The sequence below is a fragment of the Plasmodium inui genome (genome assembly GCF_000524495.1).
Source record: "Plasmodium inui San Antonio 1 unplaced genomic scaffold supercont1.13, whole genome shotgun sequence".
Classification (NCBI taxonomy): Eukaryota; Apicomplexa; class Aconoidasida; order Haemosporida; family Plasmodiidae; genus Plasmodium; species Plasmodium inui.
This window is the reverse complement of record NW_008481847.1, coordinates 3,804-28,690: the sequence shown is the minus strand read 5'-3', so window position 1 is coordinate 28,690 and position 24,887 is coordinate 3,804. Positions and strand designations below refer to the sequence as shown.

The following is a 24,887-nucleotide window of genomic DNA, read 5'->3' as shown; positions in this document are numbered from 1 at the left end:
GCAATTACAAATTATTGGTTACCGTGAACGGCGCGGAAGCTACGAATACGACGTAGGCTTTCTAATTTTGTCAAAAATACATGCAACAGTGTTTTTTTTTAAATGCATTTTATTTTTGATATCACGATTTAGGGATTAATATTCTTTATCCGCATGTTCTTGTTCTACTTTTTCTTCTTTTTTTGCGTACCTTTGGGGCCGTACAAGTTTGGTCCTAATTATTAATTCTTATAAAAAGAGTTGCAAAATGAATGAAAAAATTTGGCATCTTGTGAAATGTAGGGATTAGATATTTTTCTTCATTTAAAGGGGCTAAAAATTATGATATATATTTCTGTAAAAATATAGACATACTTGGGGTTTGTATGCACCATCTAAATGTAGTTATCAAATGAAGTTTAAATTAAAAAAAAAAAAAAACAAAATCGTGTTCATTTCAGGACTAAAAATAGAGCACAAAAAAAAAAAAAGAAAGAAAACGATATTTTGGCATGTCATGCTTTTTCATGCAAATTATTTATAGATCATTTGTACGTTTTTATGAAGCAAAAAATTTTTAGGACAAAAATCACGTTGGGTTCAGTTTCGTTTTCTTTCATCCTTTAAATTGCTCAGAATTGTTCGTAATGCGCGATACTTTTAAATAAGATTACAACAGATGATTATACATCGTATCCTATCTTGCCAAGCTTTTTAAATAAAGACGAAATAAAAACTCGTAATGTTATGCGTTCGTGCATTTTTATCTGCATTTTGCATTCCAAAAATTCGTTTCAAATAATCCTCTCTTTTGTTTTTAATTTAAATTCAGCGCTGGAAGTTTTTTGAAACGAAGGGATAAGTTTATGGTGTCTTTGCTTTTTCTTTACAAAAGAAGTTAGAAGAAAAAATAGAGTTCATTTTAAATCATAAAAAATTTATTTCGATGCATATTTGAAATATAATTTTTTTCTTTTTTTTAGAGCGATTTTTTTAATCGTATTTTTTAATTGTATTTTTTTAATGGTACTTTTTCCTTTTATTTTTTTTATAAAATATAATTATTTTTTCCAAATTTTTAATTTTTTACATCATTATTTCTTTTTAACTGTTAATATATGAGCTTAATAACAGATTGTAATTTTCTGGAATTTGAAAGGACAGTTTTGTTTAAACAAAACAAGATATAGAAAGCCGAGGATTTTTAAGCTTTCTCTCGTGCTTAGCTTTGCAAACATAAATCGAACTATAAAACCTTTCACCTTAAATACAGAATGGTCAACTCAAAGAATAATAACTCGGGAAAGAAGACTTTTGGCGTTTCTTTTGTTACCAGATTTGCCATATTTTCTGTTTTCGTTGGGACCTTAAACACTTTTACTTTTGTAAGAAAATAAAAAAATGAAAGATATGCATGGATTGAACATACATATACATATTTGTATAAACAGCACAAACGGGAGATAGAAAACGACATGTGCGTTTGTGCAGAATGCTTCCCCCATTCCCACTCCACGTAGTGCTAAAAAATTACATAGAGAAATGTACATAGTGGGTGTCCGAGGCGCGGAGGTGATTATATGTAACTTAATGTGCATACTTATATGCAGTAATTCCATGTATACAGGTGTTTTATGTCTATAATGTTTTTTTCTTCTCCCCCGGTAGAGTAACAATGGCGATTGCTCAAACAGGCAAGTTACCGTAGGATCCATGTCAAGCGCACAATACAACAGATGCTTAGCGGAAAAAGGAGAACCATCAGCATCTTTTGCGTACGGTAAAACAAGCAAAGATGAATCAAGTAAAAAGAAGAAACATTCCAAAAAAAGCAGCAAAAAAAGTGAATACCCATCAGAAGACGAAGCACCCTGCCCTAACTTTGGCCAAGAAATTAACGAAGAAGAAATAGAGCACCTAGGAAACATATTTCAAGAATTATCAGAGAAGGTAAATGTGGCAGATTATCTAAAACAACATGAAGGACAGATGGAGGAATTTGCAAAGAAATTTGAAGAAGGTGATGAGGAAAGTCTCAAAATGGAAGTCTGTATAAATTTATTTGAAAATTTGACAGATTCTTTGATAGAGGCATATGCTAAAGATACAAGTGAGGAAAAGAAAATGAAAATGAAGAAAAATGCCCAAAAAACTACTAACAAGTTGCTTAAGTACTGTTTGAAAGAGCAGAAAAAACATAACAAAAATAAGGAAAAGGAAAAGGAAAAGGAAAAACGGAGTAAAAAATAAACGACCTCTTTTGCTCCTCCCACATTGTTGTATACGACAAATAAAAAATGCACAGTGGATTGTAATTATACAGGGTGCGAGGTGAGGAGGAGGAAGAAATGCGGAAGACTCAACCAGTAGAGGTTCCTTTCAACGTATTGTTAATTATGTGCATGCTTAAATAAATACGAAGTTAGCCGAATCCTAATTTTCTTGTTGCTGCTGATACTGTAATTTCCGCCTCCGTCTTCTTAAAACTGAGATGATAACTGCACAATTTTGAGACAAATACATGCCATAGTAGATAGAGTAAACAACTACTATAGGTGTGGCAGTGCAGACATCTGATTTGTGTTCTTTTTAACTTTGAAAAATGTTTTCATATTCCTTTTTATGTTTTTTATATATGCATATATATACTGAGCTTTCAATTTCTTTTTTTTTTTCATATATTAGCAGTATGGGCGGCAGACACATGTTTTGTTTATCAACGAATATATATATATTTATACATACCTTCTTGTTTAGGGAAAAAATAAATTTTCCCCCTTTTTGTTACTTCTTTCGTGTTTGTTATTTAGTTTCCATGCACCTGCATATGCTTAAATGATGATCCCCAAGACATTTCTCCCTTTTGTGCATATGTGCGTGTATATATATACGCATCTCATGTTTTTAAGTACATACACGCATCTACTGAAGAAATTACCTCCAATGTATATATCATTTTATATGATTATAACCTATTGATGAATTAATTCGTATCAATTAAATTACCAATGAGAAACGACCCCCCCCCCGCTTTGGGCTCCCCCTCCCTGGTAAAATGAGAGAGCTACAGTCCGATTTCTATAATCACCTGTGAATGAGGGGCAAAAAAATATTCATTCGTCATTTAAGGACACGAACATGCGTTGGAGCTATTTTGTAATATATTATTTATTTTTACTTTTAACTCATTTTTAAGAAATAATTCTTTTCAATAGTTCTGAACAGAGAGAAGGGGTGGTCCAACTAACGGTACGGAAAAACAAACCTTTGAAAAATGGGTAACACAAATGAAAAACTCCTCCGTGGTTCTATTTTCAACGCGATGAAGCTGGTTACTGTGTAGCATCTTGAAATTTTCTCCTTACAACAGTGCATCGGTTAATTGTTTCATGACATACGTGTAAAAGGACACTCTTGTTTTTCTTTAATTTGTGTGTGTGTTGTTAGTAGCACTAAAGGGGAAGTGAGATGCTGCACGTGTATATGTACACATTTATGCGTCGTGGGGAGGCCGGCCTAGGTAAAGCACACATTTAAGCACTTATGCGCCAAGTGCAATGTGCTTTTTCCGTCCTACCCGTGTAACCCTTTCTGCACCTTCTATGTATATGTCTATATGCACCTCCAATAGTGGGAATCTGTTTTTTTTTTTTTTTTTGAACGTACTTTTTGTATAGTTAGCTGTTTATGTAACGGTAGTACTTTATGCTCTCACCGGAATGTCCTTTTGGCGAAATGGATCCTTTTTTTTTACTTTACATCAACGTATTGCGTAATTTTTGGTATAAAAAAAGTGATGGGATAAACTGTAATGTTTACAAAATATTGGATCTCTCCTCATATCATCCATGAGTTCCAGTGAACAAAGTAAAACCTCATTAAAAAATTTTGACTGACCAAATAGAGTTAGCAAAATTGTTGTGTTTTCAACTTTGTCTTTTTTTTCTTATTAGGCAAGCGCGTGTAGAAATTAAGGACAGTAAGGCATATCAATGGCTGAGGCGCGCATATGTTCTGTCCGAGTATGTGTTCCATATAAGTGTTAATAAACTAATTTCCTTGCCATATAACAACGTAGTTTGGATAGCATGATACGAAAACAATGTCAATTTATTTCAGTTGGGTTAATTTTAAAAATGTTTAAACTACCTGTGCGATTAAGAAAAAGGGAAGGTAGCATTTGTGGCTTAATGTGATGTGCTTATGCGAAGCCTGCCATTCGCTCAGCTGCTTAACTGTTTAGCTGCTCCCCTCCTTTAGATGTTCACTTGCTATCACGCTAGGCTTATGTTGCTAGTCGAGGAGCCATTCAATCCACTGTTTAGTAGGCCCTTCTTTCGTATGCAAACCATGTAGCCCGCAAGTCTAAAATGGTCTACGTGGAATACCATTTTTTATAATTAAAATGTTCCATCAAAAAATGGTGCCAATTTTCATTTTTCTTTTTATTTCTCCCCGACCCTGCTTATTTCGCCAGAAGGTAAATTCAAAGGAAGAGCAGGACATGCCAACGTGATAACATTGCACATGTGTATTTTCCATTCGGTGCCCTATCTAGGTATCACGTCATAATAACACTGCATCATGTAGGCTACACGGTTCTCGCAATTTTATACATCTAGAAAGTGAGCTATCACAGTTGAGTTCTAAGTGCAAAGACCTCTAGCAGCACTTTCATTTTTTCAATTACGTAATTTATAAAATGACAGAAGGGAAGAGGGGGTCTGGGTAAAACTGGTGCACAGGTACCAATTGATGGTTCTTCCACATGAGTATTAGGTTATAATGTGCTGTTCATTTGCCTAAATGCACAATAGAGAAAATAGCACACTGTCGAGTTAGTGATGCGTGAAAAAACAGGAATGGTCCTTTAAAAAATAAGAGTATCAAATATGAAGAGGCAAGAGGTGATAAGTAGGTATCGCATAAAGTTTAGATCCTTTATATGCCCGTAATTAACGAGTTAAGGTAAAATGGTAACCAATACTCTTTTGCTACTGGAGTGATCAGAATCATTCTGTTTTATGATGCACTGCTTTTTCCAACGGTCCAAATGTATCAACTGAAAGATGACAGACATGGTCAGGTTATATCTCCACTGCAGATGAAAGTGCACATTGTTACTAAATGACTAATATACTATGTGAAACTGTGAAGACAATATAGTAGGGTGTCATAGCAGAATGATACCCTTCTCCGCTTTCGTTACAATTTGTTTATGTTGTGCCCCTTGTCGCTCTGGGTGTTAATGCTTGACTGAACAAATTTTTCTTAATTAATATGTAGTCTTATTAATATCTAATTTGCTCGCTGCGTGCACTAAAGTAGAAAAGATCAATGTGTTATTTTGTAACATTATATATCATTCGGAATTTTCATGTGTAATTCTAAAAAAAATATATGTATATAAATTATGTAAAAAGAATAGTATAAATAGAAATAAGACAAATAGCAAAATTGTTGTTTTCTTGTTAATCTAATTAAAAATCTTAAATATTTGAGGTTCTCTTACAAACACTTAATAAAGTTGTAACATCAGGCATAAGGATAAATGTAAATAAAAATATATAGATATATACATACACCTCCATACCTAAATATATATACATAAATCTTGTATACCTAAATATATATACATAAATCTTGTGTACCTAAATATATATACATACATAAAAAAATTAATATATAAATACATATAGTATATATATGCAACATGCGAATCCTTTTAAAACATACTTGTTCCGGCAACGATTATAGAAGATTAATAATTTAAATGTATAGTCACGATTATAAATGATCTTTGAAATTTATGGAAAAGACAAGTAGTGATAAAGGTATCTTTATCTTTCCTTCCTTTTACATAAATGTAACAAGAAAAAAAAAAAAAAGGGCTTTGAAGATTATAATTTTTAAGTGGTAATCTGATATTGGTGTGTGTACATATATATATACATTTGGGGGGTAATGTACTATTAAATTATAGAAATATTCAAGGCTATATATATGATACATTTTATTCAATTTAAATATTTCTTGTTGTACTTATACTTCCACTTGTTGTTGTTGTTCTTTTTCTTCTTCTTTTTTTTTTTTTTAATCCATGTAGTGCCTCATTGATCTTCTTGCAATTTTTTTATTGATTCCGTAACGAATGAACCATCTTCGGCACTTTTTCCATTTACGGGCTACATAATATATTGATAAGAGCAAAAGAGTCTCAGCTGCTATCAAAGCATAATGTGATGAGGTCATTAGACATAGAATTATCAAGATGATGTTTACGATTATTGGGGAAAGAAGACTAACAAGTTTGGTGTATTTTTTTCTAGCAGATTGTCCATCATTCATGTCATCTCTTTGCTTTGTGGACATGAATTCGAGTAGTTCGGCTTCGTACATGGCATCACATTTTTTGAAGAATTTTCTTAGGGATGTTTGTGGAGATTTTTCTTGTTTACTTTCTTGGGGTAAGTAAAGGTAATCATATTCTGATTTTTTTGATTTTCTTCTTTTGAAATATCTAACTAATTCGTCATCAGAGGAGTCAGTACATTTGAAGGTTACATCAGGTTGATCTTCATTAATATATTCTTCACTGTCATATAAAGATTCATATGATGTTTGAGTTTCGTCATCAGAAGGCTCTTCGCTTGCTAATGTAAATGTATCTGCAGTTTGATAAGTGTAGTGTGATGCATCATCGCAGAATGAATTGTATGAGAGTGATTCTCTAGAATTGCCAATATCATCATATTTCTGTGAGCTTCTAGAACTTCTGGAGCTTCTGGAGGTTCTGGAACTTCTGGAGCTTTTGGAGCTTCTAGAACTTCTGAAGCTTCTCGTTGTACCCGAAGATATCTCTGAGTATGATCCTGCTATGCTTGGGCTGTATTTGAATTCTGATGGATCTCTTCTTCCCTTCGAGATGCTTCGAGTACTAAACATATCGGATGATTTCCCTAACTTTTCTATTTTCATTAAGGATTTAAATTCGTTCCTAAAGTTATCATCATCATCTTGTCTAAGTAATTTTAGTCTGGATTCAAAATGGTCATCATCTTCGTTTTCGACATCTAACAGTTTTCCCTTGATGGAATCATATTTCCATTGATCGAACACATCCGCTTCTCCCCTTAGTATCCTACAACCCCTAGTATATACAGTGGTGCTCTGTGAGAATTGAGGATCGAAGGAGTTAGCGATGGAAGGAGTCTGTAAGGCGCGTAGAATACGTATAAGAAGTGTATAATGTATGGGGGATGCACATATTAGCACATGCATGCGTAGGAGTCAAAATACTAGCCACGTAACAATGCGCAGGAGGGCAGATGTCAATCAGTCACTTATGTGTATAGGTGCAAATCCGAATGTATACAAATATCAATGGGAAATACTCATTTCTGCGTGCATATAAATGTATTATCAATGGAAAAACAAGGCAGAGTGGGGAGAGAAATGCACTAATTCGTTAGATGTGAATGACAGAGATTCATTACCCCATTAGAATAGTACTTCCAGGTCCATATTAACACATTGTATGTGAAGACTTTAAAAAGAGAAAATTGATTGCTTTGTTCCTTCATTTCTTTGCATTTTCTTTAATATTCTAAGGAAACTTTACTATCAAGAAAGAAAAAAAAAATTAGAAATGTGAATAGTTAGTAGGGACTAGGGATAAAGTATAATGTACTGAAGTAAATTTTTTTATTTTTTCGCTCTGTTTATATATTATAAAATTCTAGGAAACGTTTATGTATTCATGTAATTTATTTCCAACCTCTATTTTCACGAATTGAAAATGAACCTTTTCTTAAAATACGCACTAGCGTAACTTCTCAGTTTTAGTCAATGGTAAAAATAGTATAATAAAAAATTAAAATGTTTTGCATAGTAAATTTCCTATGAAAATATCACTATTAATTTAAAATATAATTTTTTTCAATTGAATATGCAATAATAACACTTGCATAAATTTTACTAAAAGGTACAGCACATGGAAATTATGCAGAAAATGTTCCTTTCTCAGTATAACTATGTTTTATAAATAATTTTTTTCTCTAAATATAAAATATATAATTTTGATGTATGTATGTATACACTTTGACCATATGGGAATAATTACAGTAGTAAAATTTTACATTCCTTTAAAATATATAAATTGGATTAAAAAATTTTCACCAAATATAAAAATATTGTATGATTCATTCTTCTGTGGAAATTATAGGGGGAATATGGCATAATTATATTATTTTTTTAGTGAAATTTTCTTTTTCTTAAAAATTAGAAAATAAAAGAAAAGAAAGGTAAAATGCAATTTTTTAAAAATAAAAAATTTCACATTGTCAACGAATTGTTCGAAAAAAAAGAAAAGAGAATAAGGAGTGAAGTGAAGGAGTATAAGATGATAATCGTTTTGAAGTGCTATATCGCATAAAGGGGTATAAATTACGAAGAAATATAAATAAAAGTATACATTTAATAATCGATTAGAATTAAGAAATTTATGTTTTCTCACATTTTAAGCTAAGAATGGTAATGATTAATAGGAAGCAAAAAAATTGTAGAATATCTTAATTTCTCTACCTGCGATTTTTGCGTTTTTAAATAACTTTTTATTAGTCAATGTGAAAGTAAATGTTTTATTATTTTTTCCGTTAGTCGGATGAGGAAAAGCTCAGCCATCCCACTCTTTACAGTCCCGGAAAATATCACTTGTACGTATGACAATGTAGTAAAAAGGCATCTCCACTAAAGCAACGCGCATAATTTAAAAAAAAAAACACCTATAGTACGCATATATATGTATATATTATATAGAATAATGAATTAAAATGGCGCGTAAGTTTATTTTACGAATGCCCTTCGATTAGTCTATAGTTAAAAGTGAACTGGAAAAATTAATTAAAAGATACTTATAACAAAACGAGGGGGAAATGGAAAGATGCTACCACAGAGTGAACAGTTAGTGGCTATCTTTTTCATCTAAGTAATTGAAGATGTCATTAGGTAGTTAAAATTCTATGTAGAAAAATGGAAAAAAATAAAGAACGATTAAAAATTTAATCCTTCAAGAAGAAATAAACACTGTTGGTTGTGTAATGGCACAGAGAGGAAATGTTTTGCGACGTTATGCGATAGTAATCAACTAATTCATAATTTTACTAGAATGTTAATTTTTTATTAGTAATGTGAACCTGCATTTAGCGTAGAATAATTTCCTGTTCAGGTAATCCATTTAATGACGCATAAAGGTTAAGTTTAAGGCAAATCGCGCACATAAAATGTGTCCGCATTTCCCTGGTCCCCCAAGGGCGCACAATTAGGTAATAAGAAGTCACATCCTCAATGTAGGTCTTCAGTATGTATGCTACGTGGACTAATAAAAGCGTACGTGTATTTATATGCACATATATTAATATGTAAGGCATGTGAAAAATAAACTCAGGGAGGTTTTTAACAATAAAAGTGATGACTTTCCGTGTTCTGGGATGGCACTTGGACTAGGGAATCGCCCCCTAACGTTATTTAAAAGGCGAAGGAATTAGATATCTTCACATATATATACATGTATATGCAGTTTTATCTACCTTCCGTTCCATTTCGTTCAGTAATTTTTACTCCAATCGGAGCCTATGAAAAATGAGCACATTTTTCGCGTTCGGCTGCTTTCTTGAGGCGTTATCAACTGTTTACGGCATTTCGGAAATTTCATGAATTTCCGAGGGAACATTTTGAGATAACTATAAATGAAATGTTGTGCAAACTTTTAGAAAGGGTCATTAGGTAGTGTTTTTATTTAGGAGTTCACTCGTTTGTGATGAATAAATTAGAGACGCTATCTTCTTAGTAGGCAATTCCTTTCACTTGGCGTTTAGCTATAATGGAAGATTTAAAGTCTGGTCGCTTTAAACTTGATTCAGTGTTTTCCCTCAAATAGGGAATGTTCTAATTTGTGTCTGCTTAACAATTTGATCCTTGAGATTGGAAACAAGGGGAGATTTAGGTATGTCCCACCTCCTCAGAAAAGTGCAGAGGCCTCACCTAAAAGTAATTCGAATATTAATCGCTATGTCTTAATTTTTTAGATTCTGTCATTAATGAGAACACGTCACCGGCATGTATAATTATGTTTTCCTGACCCTTAATTATAACGATAATGGAAAAGGAGTATAAAGAAAGTATATATTAAATTTTTAACCATCGGTGCGTTTTTACTTTTGACTTTTTCGAAAAGAAGTTTGAATGTTTTAATCGATCCTTTGCTTTTTCCGCTTATATATTAATAACGTGCAGCGTAAATACAAATATTGGATGTGCGTCATTAAGGTATGAACAGAGGATGCTTAAAAAGGGGCATTTTTATTTTAAGCTTTGTCTCTTGTTGTTGTGTAAATGGCACTTCTAAGAGGTGCACTTTGGGTCCAAATTGTTTTATGTCATATGTGCTACAGAGTGGTGCATATAGAAAAGACACATCTATTAGGTGATTTGCTAAAATGCTACTGTGCTTATGAGTGCTTACCATACGTTTATTGGGTGAACGATTTAGCTATTCCCTACTTGGCTAATATGAAGACTTCGCTGATTATTGAAACTAAATAGAGCTACCCTCTTTTGAACAAATGTTTATGTACCCCTATCTTTGTATTATTTCAAATACGTTTTATAATCTTACGTGTGAAACCTTAAACAGTAGAAAACCTTATGGTAAGATGATCATTAAATGATTGATGCGCTCATGTGAGGCACATATTTCATAAAGGTGAAAGACGGGGACTTGCAATGAACGTAATTGCACAGTGTTCCTCTAAGAAAGTATACAATTAGTAACATTTCTGCTATTCCTATAGCGTTACAGAATAGGAGATTTGTATTATCCCCACAGTGGATATCACCTTTTTGAGATTAACCAGAAAATGAGGCATTCCCCCCCTTTTAACTATTCCGTGGGGAGAGTAATTACATTGCGTTTTTGCAATTACCCGTTTGAGTGTCTATCGTGATGTGGAAAGGAAAATTCGTTCAGAATGATCACGAGACATGAATTATTGCAAACGACGTAAATTTAAAAGTTTGTCATTTGATTAGTCTGTTCGCATGGTGTGGTACAGTATATATTTTTTTTCACAATTTTTTGAAGTGCGGAAGTGTGAATAAATGTGCTAAGGAATTTCTCCTCTCGGAAAAAAAAAAAATATCACTAACCTTATCCTTTCCTACTCAAAGAAATGGTCATTATTTATTGCGCTAAGTTTGAGGTAAAACAGGAAAAAGTGATACAAAAATTAAAGAAATTTTTTTTAACAGGACATTGTACCGAGGAGTGACCTGTTTGGCCATTTGTATGTGCAAATTATGGAACCATTTTTAAATATTTACAGAATTTGATAAATCTGTGTCTAATTTGGGAAAAATGGCTAAATATACGATATGGTTACTTTGCCAGGAAAATAAAAAAAAAAAATGTACACATTTTTCTACCGCTGAAGGAAGATACCTACAATTATCTTAAATTTCAAAGGAACAAGGAAAATTGTAAAAATGTAAAAATCTTTAACGTTTCCAAAGCATTAAGACATTGTAGTACTTTTGTTTGTAATTACAATATTACTATGATTAGGTAATTATTCAAACTCGGCACACACCAGAATAGTGTATACTTATGGCACTTGCTAAAGTCGTGATTGAACGTGACGTACATTTCCAGATAATAAATGATACAAATGGGAATAAGAAGCAAAGCAATGGTTACGTCAAAATGTGAAATGCTTAATTTCTAATTCTATATGGAGGTATTAAACAAGCGTTTATTATGAGGTCTTCCTGCTCAGAGCGCATGATTGGTAGCATGTAATAACTCCTTGTCAATCAGGCCGTATTCAGTACACCATAAAGGTAGCACAATATTTTGGCAAAATCATGTGTATGCAATACATAAAGATGATAGTTCATGGGAATTCACAATTTTCTATTAAAGAATTCATACATCGAATGATGATAATTTTTACGTTTTCTGAATACCTAACCTTTTTACGGAATAGTGAACAGGAAAGGTAGACATAATAATTTGATCTAAATGTTATGAAGGTTGTATTTTTCCTTATTATGATTATTTAAAAATGAGTTTTATTCGAATTAATAATTTACGTGCTGGTGTGGTAAGTACGTATATATAGATGTGTGCCTATCCGCACATTCTCTAATTTTTTGCTGATTCGTTCAAAGAAGGACGAACAAAATTTGAACACACTTTGTTAAGCCCCTGGGATAATAATGATAATAATAATAACAGCAACGAAAGCAGACATCAATTGAGCAGTAATATTCTCAGAGGGGTAAAGATGTGTCTACATATATAAATGCCTATCTTATTCTCACTGTCAGCTTAACGAAGGCAATAGTGTCGCGGCAAGAGAACAATTAATGAACAAAGAAATAACATCAATAGCGTATCGATCAATTTCCCATTAATTTACACGTGCATGTTGGAAAGGGCACTTATTACTAAGGGCACCAGAAAGTTGGAAACAGACATACGTACAAGTTGGACATGTGAAAAGTTGTAAAATTGTGTACGTCAAAGAGGTAGTTTCTATATGGAATTTACTTCATAATAAGGAATGTCCTCATTTTGGAAAACCGGTTCTTATAATGCTATACCGTTAGAGGTAGTCGTAAAGATGACAAAATTATGGCAGTGCGGTGAAGCCAGGACATTCTACCAATCCACTTAATACGGTCAATTTTTAAAAAAAGCATGATCGTAAAATGAGAGAAGGTAGTATTCCAATGAAGTCGTTCATCTAATTTGGCTTAATTAGACAAGGTAGTCATACATTTCGATAACTTACGGTCAAGGTGGTATTAAACCTTTTAGCAGAATAACAAAGAAGATGAAGTTTGTCATGATTTCTACATTTACAATTTTTTTACACAAAAGTAAGCTAAAAATGGTAGACTCCTTATGGGAACGGGGTCGGAGAAACAGTTTTATCCACTACACATATTCGTTGCATAAGTAAGGTACATTTTAAAAATATATCCTTTCATAATTTTGACGTTAAACCTTTAACGTTGGATTTTTCCCTAATGATGTAGTAATTATAATTTGTTATAATTTATTTTTTTCTGTGCATACTTGTTCGTGATGATTTCTTAGAGTTGGGTAGTTCACAAAGAGAGCCTTTTTTTTTCCTTTCACATCGCGGGGTTGTTTAATTTTTGCAAGGCAATATCATCAAATGGGAACTGAATGATGTTTATTTTTTTTTGTGGTACGGTGTTCTTGACTAAATAGTGAAACACAAATTAAGTGTCTTTTTACCCCCACTGTGCGCATGTATATGTGTACACATTGCGGGGAGATGTGCTTTCTTGGACGTAAGCAGGCAACATTTCAGAATATTCTGTTATAAAGGTAAGTTACGCACAAAAGGAGGACCAGTTAGGACCTTAAAGGAAATACGTGCGAATAGAAAATTGTCGATTCGCTTACTTCATAAAAGGAATAGATATTCGTAAAAGATGCTGTACGAAATTAGTTCTCGTGAATTTTATTAAAGGGGCGGGGAATATCTTTCACAGGTACGCAGTTGGACGTTTCACGTGTTGTGCCGTATGCATGATATACTTTTAAATAATAGGCTATACAATAGTTTCCTCCGCTCCATTCACGATGGCCCGGAAATAATGGCAAAACATGATGATGGCGGTAACGAGGACATTTCTCGAGATAAAATGTGTCCAAGAAAACAACTGTGAAAAATGAGCAATTAGGGGATGAACGTGCAAGTGGTATTTAAATTATTTCTTTTAACTATTGATACAAATTTCCGTGATCCGATAATACAGCATGCATGTGTACAATTTTTTTTTGCAAGAGAAAAAAATAACGCGTAAAAAAATAATGCGTTGCTCGAGCGTTAATTATTAAAAGATTTAGCAATTATGTTTCAAGTAATGACATGAAAAGTACACCTGGGTTTTCCTTTTCGCCAATTGCCTCCCATTTGTTTCGTTGGAAGAAAAATAAAAACTAATGTTATATTCCAGGGGGGGGGGTAGATAAATAGGAAAAAATTTCAGCAAATTTAGCAAATTGAACAAATTAAGCAAATTAAAGAAAGACTAAGCAAGGCAAAAAGAGCACGTGTACACAGCAGCAAAGCCGCAAAAATACGTGGCCAAACTATAACTATGTATTATTTGAAGCAATTTGCGCAATGTAAATTTACAGACATGTTACAATTTGTAAGCTTTAATTCTATATTCACATTATACATGTAAATCTACATGAAATTGTTTATTTGGGGGACTCTTATTTCCCTAAGTGAAACATTATGGGGGTACCTTCCGCGTCCTTGTGATGAATGAGTTTTTACTTGTTACGATGCGTATACTTTTGTGTAATAAAAGAAGCTGTACATTTATTTAATTCGATGATGTTATACGTGCTGTATTGTGTGACAATTTTTACCGTAAGTGTGCCCCCAAAGGATAATTAACAATTAGCAGCTAATAGTTACGAGTTATTAGTTACTACTTCTTGGTTACTATTTTGTAGTGATTAGTTAATAGTGACCAATCAAAATCCCGCAGAATGTTTGTTTGAAATTGTTCATCATTTTTTTTTCGATATGGGGCGAAACACCTTCGCTTTGCCAGGTAATATTTACCCGCATGGCACATATACCAACACATCAGCTGTACGCATCATGTCGTTTTTTATAATTGTAAAATGACTATGTGCTATGTACCCTATGCAGGGCACCATTATAGGCGTTTAAAAGGCTTATGTGTTTATAGGGAGTTTAAAAATTACAGTTATATAATTGGTTAGAATATATATACATGTATTTATGTACATATATTTTATAAATAAATAGGGACCTCTAACTCATTATTTTTCCACTGTGTTCTACGAAAAAAATACCTTGAGGAGGCAAAATTTTCTCGTTATAATTATGGTACAATATGTAGAAGTTTATATATAGATATGTGTAAATATGAATAAATATGTACAAATATGTATAAATATATATATTTATATGCACAGTGCTGTTACTTTCTTTAAATAGGAAGATTCAGATCTTCCGAATATTAGTGTGCCAAATTCATTACTCACGGTACATAGTTCTTTGCGTTATACATTTGTAAGAGTGTTTTTTACATCTTAAATAACATGGTTCAACAAATTTCTTTTTAATTGCTTCTAAGTGGTATAATACATGTATACAGTACATAATCACATTTGGTCCTTTTAAAAGTGAAGAAGTACATTGTATGAATAAATATATACGAATATATATATATAGCAGATTTTAGCTAGTGAGCGATGTAAAATGGAAGCCTCGGTGAGTTAAAAAACAGAAATATTCAATTACCACTATGGCGGGGGGTATGTTTCAGGAAGGAGGCAAGCCATAGAGTGCACTTTTGAGGGTGCAATATGAGGGTGGTAGTAGAATAGATTGTTATTGCTTGATTTGATAATTAGATAGAAATTTAGCCCAACCAACTAATAACCCCGTTGCGTAGAAGCATATTGCACATATGTATAATGTATATATAACATCATGTACATTGATATATATATAATGCAATTTATGCAATATGTATAATGTATATATACCTAACACGCAAGATCGGGTGCCAAAGTTAGCGTTCTAGAATTTTTTTCTATTTATAATAAAAATGTGACAATTTTTTACGAATGTTCGCAATTTTTTATTTATATGTAAATTTCAAAATGATGTTATATTCATAATTAATGGCGCGATTTAACTCTACAAACACGATAGCACATATTTGTACATATTTAGTTTTACGTAACGCAAAAATGGAGTGACTTGTTTAGCGCAAAAGGAACTTCCTCCTTCCGTTTACCCAAAAAATGAAAATTTTCGTCAGCAACGTGCTTAATACAACGGGCCAACAAGTATAGTTACCTAAAGATTTACACTTACTTTTATATATATATGTTTATATTTGTTTATTTATACGCATATACGGACTTGCCTAGGTGATGCTTTCTTCAAAGCAACATTTACAACTCGCGAGTTTGTACATTTTTATCTATGCCTATATAATTATAACTTTCCTAATTTAATAATGGACTTTGTGATTTTTTTCCATAAATATATAACTACATTTGATAAAATGATTTCTGAGTTATAATTTTAGCGCCATTTTTACTATTTACCATTTTACTGTATATGAATATTAAGTCGCTTTCTTATATAGTCCAGGGGAGAAATTGTGTAATGATATACCAGCTTTCATTTTATGATGGATTATTTAGTAATGGGGATTATGTCGTAACGTCTCGTTCTACAAGTGATTACAAGTGATTACAAATGATTACAAGTGATTATAAGTGATTGTAACTGATTGTAACTGATTATTTCTGTAAGTTAAAAAGGCACTTACTGTCCATGTGAAGTCTGTTTCAAGAGGTTGCGATTTTTCGTCTATCCGAACTGAGCTTTTAATGCGCCACAAATGTTATTAGTTTAAATATAATTATTATACGTCCAAAATATAGGAACCTTCATAAATGGGAGAAGTAAGCTCCTTTCGTATTGCACAGCGGTGTGTTGCACGTGTTTTTGTCATGCCCACGATTATGGTTGTCACGAGAACTATTCTGTTATGATTCCGATAATTATGCCTGTTCGCAATTTGTCCACCCATGGGTGTTCATCGGGCGAGCACACCTAACTCCATGCATTGGGCGAAGGTGTGAATTTATCCATGTGCCGCTGTGTATGTTGCTATTGTGATTCCATTTTTGTCTGTCCGCTTTTTTCTACAGGATTCGAAGTACAAGGACTTACCTTCCCAAATATATTACGATAACCTGAATGAAGATATAATCGAAGAAGAAGATGATGAAGATGATGAAAATGATGGAAATGATGAAAATGAAGAAAGTGAAGAAAGTGAAGAAAACGTTTACTGGGAAGCTATAGAAGGATCATATGAGCAGACACCATGGGTTCGAGATGTTTTTTTTAAACTGGAAAGGAACTTAACCGAGATAAATGAAAGTCGTGAAAAAGATAGTCTAAGTAAGAAACATTGTTATGATTTGAATTACTGGCTATACGAACAAGTGTATGAAAATCTTAATAAGAACGAAAATGATGAAAATTTTTTTAAAATAATTGATGGCCTTCAAGATGCATGGAAAAATATAAATAATGATAAGTTCCCCAATGCCGAGAATTTATGTCATCCCGATAAAACACTGGTTGATATGAAATATTTAAAAGATGTTAAAAATTTGTTTGATTTTATTGAAGATTTTTCTACCATCAAAACGGCAGCTATCAAGGATACGAATAGGGCGTGTCAGAAATATATTGACTACCTTAAACTTAAGGTTCCTTTGTACTACGAATGGAATTCCGTATGTACTATGGAAGAAGAGAACATTTGTACAAAGTATATTGACGATTATCCAAAGTATAATCCCAAGAACGTGTTGGAGAATTTATCTGTAGTTAGTCTTGCATTGTCATCCATATTCAATGATTGCTATCAAGATATTATAAATTTGTTTACAAAAGCAGAGAAGATCGAGCCACGAACTGTTCTGAAGGTTAGAGACATTACAGGCACATCCCAAAGTAATGTCGTAAAAATGGGAGGAAGAGTTTTAGCGGAAGCTATAAATGATACATCCCAGTCTGGGAACATATTAATTGGCATTAATGCGTTGGTTACTTCGCTCTTTTCCGTGGTGAAGAGATTCAACTCTTACGTGTTTAGCCTGGTCGCGCCGGTGGGCGTTTCCCTGTTGAGCTTATTTTTATTTCTGTGCGTCCTCTATAAGGTGAGCAGACGGATGAGTGAACGGGTGAAATCATGAACTAGTGATTGAATGCATAAATGTGTGCATGCGGCGTATGGATGCTTTTACTATGCAGAGATATGTCCTCTTTTTTTTGAAATATGTGCATCAACAGAGTGGCCTAAGGGGGCATCATAATTTATACATCATTCCACTGTTTCCTTTTTCTTTAGTTTACCCCAATTGGGAAATCGATTTATCACCCTCACAAACGAGGGAAGAACATATTTGTTCGAAACAAGACAGATGATCTTGATGATGACGAGGACGATGATGATGAAAACAGCGACAACAATACTGACAACAATAGCGACTTTAAGTCTAGTCCCAGCATCGAGTCGTTAAATAGTCATTCATAGGTGAACATGAAAATGCAAAGGTAGAATGACGCTTTGTTACATCGAGTATAAATTGACAGTAAAACGAGTGTCATCTGGTTGTATGGGAGCAAAGTCGCAGTAATGCTTCACGAAGAGAATTGAAGAATATATATGAAACATAACAAAATGCGAAGAATGGAGACAAAAGAAGGGCGTAGGTGTGTGTGTATTATATATACAACACATATATACACTCATCTCAGATTAAGATTACTATAATAATGTTAAAGGCAGTGTTGACAGATCACTAGTTGGTAGTGATATGAGATATAACCTACGATTTCAGAAAGAAGAGGCGTTTTTTGTAGATGGAGAGTCTGTCGGAGGATTCTTTACATGGGTGAAAGGGTAACAATATGGGATACCTAGAGTGGACGCAGACGAAGATGTCGCGTGACATCAAATTAAGATGGCTTACCCATGTGACTCACAAAGAGATAGTCCGTAGTGAGTGTAAGGGAAAGGAATAATCTTTGCAGCTGAAAAAAATCACCCCCTCCCAAATGAGTCATAGTGTTACCCTGAGCGGGTGTCTGCCACAGCCTGTTTGTCTAAAACCTACGAGATTGTCGAAATGTTTCTTCCAAACCAGGAAGCAGTGATAAAATGGGAAAAGTGCCTTGTGGTTAGGACTAATGCCAGCGAGTCGGTGTAATTGTCATAATTAGAAATAGACACGGGTAGCCGTAATGGCGAAGTTTATGCGCGTATGATTTTTTTATGTGGAGTTATCCCGGCCAAGTATAATTTAGGATACGTTCTGTAAAAGTACGTGCTGCGCTTGTGATAAACTCGTGGTACAGTTAGTAGTAGTGCAAGGGGAGAGGAATGAATTTGTGAGAAGGCGCGGACTAGTGTAAATAGGTAGAAGACGAAAATATACAGTACAAGGTTGTTTGCAATGTGTAATGATAAGCAGATAGTTCCGGTGCGGAAGTCTCCAGGGCAGTGATCGAGCATTAATCGTAACGCATCTTATTGGTGTAGAAATGATTCTGTTATAATGGCGCTGTAAGGAAGATGTTATAGTTGTACACTTTAAGAAGTTTCGATTGTGCCGTTTTACAAATTTGTCCTCACCTGATGATGATACAGTGACGCATATACATTTGGATCTGCTATACTTGTCATATGTACGAAGGCGGAAGGAATGTGCAATGGTAGAGCTAGGGTTTATATAAAAAATTTTGAATCTGTGACTTCGCCTTTTTTACATTAATAACTATAAAAATGACTACGGAAAAAATGAGACGGAACAGATAGAATTGCTCTTTTTCGTATTTAACATTTTATGAGTTACCTTTTTGTTTTAGTAAATCTTGAATTTAACACTGCCTGTGAAGATATAATAGTACATTTTGTCTAATTAAAAGAGAGGAAGAAGGCGAAGAAAAAGAATCATATGGTGAAATATTTTTATCATATTGGAGACATCCCAAGTGGCTTTTATTTATTTCAAATGTTACAGAAAAGACGAATGCATTTTTACGCGAAGAATTACCATGCGTAAGTTTACAGGTACAATAATGTAATTAGAAGTTATTTTGTTTATTCCCGGAAAACATTAACAATTTAGCGGAATTGGTAAAACGAGTTAACTGTTACAATCCGCTAGAGTATCACGGGCATTGCGATCGTTTAAACATGTCATGTTCTTTCCTTTAAAGCCTCACAAAGCAGAAGACTTAGAAGCAGAGAATAGAGCACATATATATAATATGGATAACATGATGATAGGCAAAATAAAAAAGCATATGATTGAAGCAAACTCAAAATGCTAGGAAAATTCTTGTAGACTAATTTTTTAGGACTAAATGATATTGATAATTTATTAGTTGACAAAACTAGTCCACTACAAAAGGGATGCTTTTGAGAGGTGGTTGTTCATTTGAGGAAACATTATGGGAATTTTGTCAATTCTAACAGAAGAGTGCTATATTCATTTAAATATTATATGCCTTTATAGGTTGTTATATAGGTTTACGTAATATGCAGAAAACATTTTTATTTTTTCATATTTTGTATTTGTGCATTGTTCTTTTGTTTTTAATTTTGTTTTTGGTATTCTTTGCTTATTTTATTCATTACTATTTGGAACATTATGTTTTTTAATTAAAAACATTATAAACTTTCGTATTGTAAACAGATTTCTTCGATATGATGGAATAATTGAATAATTTATGAATTAAGTCATCTAGTGGTGGATTTCATAGTAAAAATATAACATGCAGAATATTTTTACGTGATTCATGTTTTCCTATATACAACCCAGTGAATTTATTATAAAAAATATTAAAATATGTACTTATGTAAATTATGATTTACCAAAGTTTCATGCCGGAAAACGGAAAGGCACGTCTTATTGGAAATAGTAATATAATAAATATGCCTATCAAACCAATGGATGGAGAAGCATCATCAGTTATTATTAGAATGGCCCCAAAATTGATAATCTACTTTTATAAATTTGCTCCCCTTTATTAGGGTTATTTTTCATTTTCCTTCATGTTTTAATATATGTGGACAGCCTAGCAGACGTAATGTTATTCGGATTATATGTTAAATATACCTATTATTTTACCAGAGAAAGCGGAAAAATGTTGTTTAATAAAATCATTTTACTCATAACTGATTCCTATCATATTTTGTCGGAAATAAAATTGATATAAATTTGGAAACCTGTGTAGAATTATAGTTCAAAAGTTAAGACCTCATTTTGTTAAATATCTTTGAAAAGTAACATTATTATTTTCTAGCATTTGCAGTGAGTGCAGAATTTAATTTTTCTGCGAATGCAGTATACCACAACTTTAGAGAACTCTGCAAAGCAATAGATTCTTTTTTCGTTAGTGATGGTGGAATATATCTTTCCATTATCTATAAAGAAGTTCTTTTTAAATTTTACATTCCGTGCTTAATGTTATCGTTATTATTATTTAATAACTGAAATTGCATTAAAATAGATAACTTCGTGCTGTACAAATTATTCTCACGTGATAAGGATTTAAAAAAAAGCTCGCAAAATTGAGCTTCGTAATTACTCTGATTTAATATAGATATATATATGTATCAGTTACCTTTTTATTCCTCTTCCTATTTTAAATAATCTTTTGGAGTTATTCATGATTAATTTATTTCTAGAATTTTTTTCCTAAATGGTAATATTATTACCTGCCAAAAAGAATGTGTTAACAATAAAGCGTCGGACAAATTAAGTTATATATTTTGAAAATTTTGTTGGGAGAATTTACATATTTCGAGTATTCTTTTGTAAGTTCTAAATAATTTCCTTTTTTAATTTTTTTAGTGATATGTTAAAATATTTTAAAGTTGTTTTTTTGGTCCGGTCCTACTATATTTTCTTATTTGCGTTATTATATCTTTATGTAAGATTTAGTTCGTTTGAAGAAAATAGAGGAAGGAACCAGTAAAAGTTAATATACGAATTTTTCTTCTACGTTTAATCACTTATACTACTATAACGATCATTTCCAATTAGACATTGTGGAAAATTTCGGCAGCCTTAATGATGATCACGATGAAAGAAAATAAACTAAAGTTTCCCCTTTTTGTTAAAGTTGCCACCTTCATCCTTTTAGCGCGTACAAATCGGATTTGCAACGATTCGGTATGAAAGAATGACAATAATGGCATGAGTGATGAAACATGAACGTGAAGATTTCATGTTTTCCTTTTTCTTTTTTTTTTTCATTTTGAATCCACTTCATGATTTTATTTTTCGAATCATTACATTGGCGTAGTAACGATTTGATGTATCTATCTTTATTACAAATAGAAACTGACTTCCGCACCTATGTATCGCTACTCTCTTGTAGGCCCAGTTTGAAACATCATTGGTTAAGTATGGGACTGGGAATGACGAATCTCGTTTCAGAACCCAACGAATTTTAGGAGGAAACGAATGGAGGCGAGATTCCCTTCTGGCAGATTTATTCGATGATGATGAATTATACAATTATAATTCTGATTACAAGTCAAGCCGTCGTGTAAAAGATATGCACGATCACCACCGCCATAGTCATCGACATGAACATGGACACAGTCATAGACATCGCACATCGCCAAGTAAAAGAAAGAAAAACAATAATGAAAATGATGAAATACTTAGCTTATCCCAATTTTATGTAGATGATGATGATGAAGACGATCATGAAACTAGTTCAGCCCAATATGAATCCAGTTATTATGATAGTGTAATGAATCTTACGAATGAAAGAAGATCTCATTCGGAACACACAATATCATCAATGGATATCGAATTATATCTAGGATACGAAGATGATTTTATTTCTGGAGGAACAGAAGGATCTGGTAGTATGCTTAAGAAAGCAGATAGTTATTGTGAAGGTAAAATTTTCGATTCCTTGGGTGCTTTAGACGAATATAAAAGATATGATGGGGAACAGAGAAGAATTATGAAACAGGCAGCATATAAGAAAGGAGCAAAGGTATTTGCTGTTCCTGGTGCAGTCGCACTATCTCCACTAATAATAGCGTCGTTTTTCACTTTGAGTAATCCTGTTATTTGGTGTTTGGCAACTTCCGGCTGTGTATTGGGGGCTGCTTTGTACACAAGAAGTAAGACGAAAAATAGTCATCGGACACGTCACGTACAGTGCAGAACTTACTAATCCCATTTTGAGAAGAAAATTATCTTTCAAATTGTTAAATTCTAAGCTATATGATATACCATAGAGAGAATGCAAGATGGTAAAATATATAATCCTTACCCCGTCCCCTCCGCGTACGCTGAATACAACTTCATTTTTACAACGTAGGCCATAGAGCTATATCTATATATTTTGAACTATCATGATAAGGAAGAATAGCATAATTTCCATTTTAATTTTCAGGAAATTCCAATGCTCTTTTATTTCTTTTTCTATTTTAAATTTTTTTCGAGTGGAATTTAAAGATTTGGCGTAACAGACTATGTGTGAACACTGATTTTTTTTTTGCACAACTGCATGATTTGATGTTGTGCGAGCTTACTGCATCTACAATTTTGATTACACACAAGGTTACGCGCATATATATAATATATGTGTATATATATGCGTATGTATGAGTATATGTGCGCGTAACCGTGTGATCGTTTTGCGAACAATCCGCGTTCAAACATTACTGGAAACACGCGAATTGTCATTGCATATGACTGCATTTACTTAACACAGTAATGAATACTTTTCCTTACTACAAATGAATATTCCGTTTGTTTCTTTCTCTGAATAAAATGTTGTTTAATGTATTGCCTTAGTTAAAATATATTCGTGGCTTTATTATTGTTACTTTTGTTTCTGACAATTAAGGCTATTAGGGCAAGCATATGATATAGATATATATATATGCGTGTGTACGTATGTATATGTATACATCAGTAGCTATGTCTTGGCACAGTTGTATATCACATTATATACAACAATGAGTCTGTATACCTCTGCTTTATAATGTAGATGCTTAGAACCCCAAGGAATTTTCTTTACTCAAGAAGTGAAGATAGACTTTATGAATTTTGAACTATTTATATTCTGCATAATATCCCAATCTTACGGTGGACGTAAAATTGTAGGCACGTAATTTCCTTGAACGATTAGAATGAATCGTTTGTGGATTTAACAAATGACCAAAATGGATTATGCTTGTTTGGCATAAAAAGTGGATGACGGAGCTCCTTAATAATCATGAAACTGCTGTTTTAGCCCCTAGGACGACGCACAATTAGGGGAAAAATTGTGCTTTCTTGGGATCCTACAACACATTGGTGATGGAGTATTATCATTGATTAGTAAAATATTTCGTTATATATATTTCTTTTTTTCCATATGACATATACAGCGCAGAGTTCTCGACGAACAGGAATTTTTAATAAAATATTCTTTCTGAGAAAAAGTAAAAACATTAGATAAATCAGATACAACAGGGATGATAATCCCATATGTGCACCCTTAAATATCACAAAAAAAAATGTAACAAGAACAACAAAAAGGTGAACAATTGATACATTCCTGAGGTGCGCAAGCATAGTCATATAATGACGCTTTAGCAGCATATTTTTCACTAGTACATATGAGCATTATAAACAGATGCATATAGATATGTTTTGCTTCATATGATGGACGTAAATTTCTAAGTGGCCACATCCCATTTGGCTAACCAACAGTAATTAAATGTTATTACATATATTTTTTGATTGACAACCTCAGAGTAAAGCACTTAGAGAAAAATCGTGTACGACGCATTAGAATACGGATTAAGGCAGCCTTAATTCCCCCCATCGGCAACTTCTAATGTATCTTATTCTTCTGGGGAAGCCATATGATATTGTATGTTCTGCATTAGTGAAGGCAGACGATACGGGGTGTTTTGCATTGTCAAGGGCATACGATGCGATATGTTATGCATTAGTGAAGACATACCATAGAATTGATTGTTTCTGAACGCGGTTCTATCACCATGCATCATATTTTTTCTTTCCTAATTTTTTCTATTTATCCTGTGGTAGGAAGTATCGAAGGGGACTGAACTATTGTGCAAAAGATAGATAGACGTATATTAAAGGCCTTTACGTAAAGGTCATATAATGAGAACGAAGAGATATCGGAGAACGTGCCTAACGAATCTGTACTTGTATTCCTTAAATGGGTGAGCATAAT

The 24,887-nt window shown here is 33.0% G+C and overlaps 4 protein-coding genes across 4 annotated transcripts; 3 read left to right on the top strand and 1 right to left on the bottom strand.

Annotated features, from left to right (window-relative positions):
• Positions 1–1,253: 1,253 nt before the first annotated feature.
• C922_03196 (hypothetical protein) lies at positions 1,254–2,229 on the top strand (the record flags this gene model as incomplete). Its single annotated transcript, XM_008818788.1, has 2 exons — positions 1,254–1,364; positions 1,648–2,229. The coding sequence occupies 2 exons, from the start codon at positions 1,254–1,256 to the stop codon at positions 2,227–2,229; spliced, it is 693 nt and encodes a 230-aa protein (XP_008817010.1).
• A 3,843-nt stretch (positions 2,230–6,072) lies between these two features.
• On the bottom strand, positions 6,073–7,562 carry C922_03195 (hypothetical protein; the record flags this gene model as incomplete). Its single annotated transcript, XM_008818787.1, has 2 exons — positions 6,073–7,191; positions 7,476–7,562. 2 exons carry the CDS (start codon positions 7,560–7,562, stop codon positions 6,073–6,075), a joined length of 1,206 nt encoding a protein of 401 aa, XP_008817009.1.
• A 9,107-nt stretch (positions 7,563–16,669) lies between these two features.
• On the top strand, positions 16,670–18,192 carry C922_03194 (hypothetical protein; the record flags this gene model as incomplete). Its single annotated transcript, XM_008818786.1, has 3 exons — positions 16,670–16,717; positions 16,793–17,815; positions 18,007–18,192. The coding sequence occupies 3 exons, from the start codon at positions 16,670–16,672 to the stop codon at positions 18,190–18,192; spliced, it is 1,257 nt and encodes a 418-aa protein (XP_008817008.1).
• A 3,559-nt stretch (positions 18,193–21,751) lies between these two features.
• Positions 21,752–22,865, top strand: C922_03193 (hypothetical protein; the record flags this gene model as incomplete). Its single annotated transcript, XM_008818785.1, has 2 exons — positions 21,752–21,841; positions 22,050–22,865. The coding sequence occupies 2 exons, from the start codon at positions 21,752–21,754 to the stop codon at positions 22,863–22,865; spliced, it is 906 nt and encodes a 301-aa protein (XP_008817007.1).
• Positions 22,866–24,887: the final 2,022 nt, after the last annotated feature.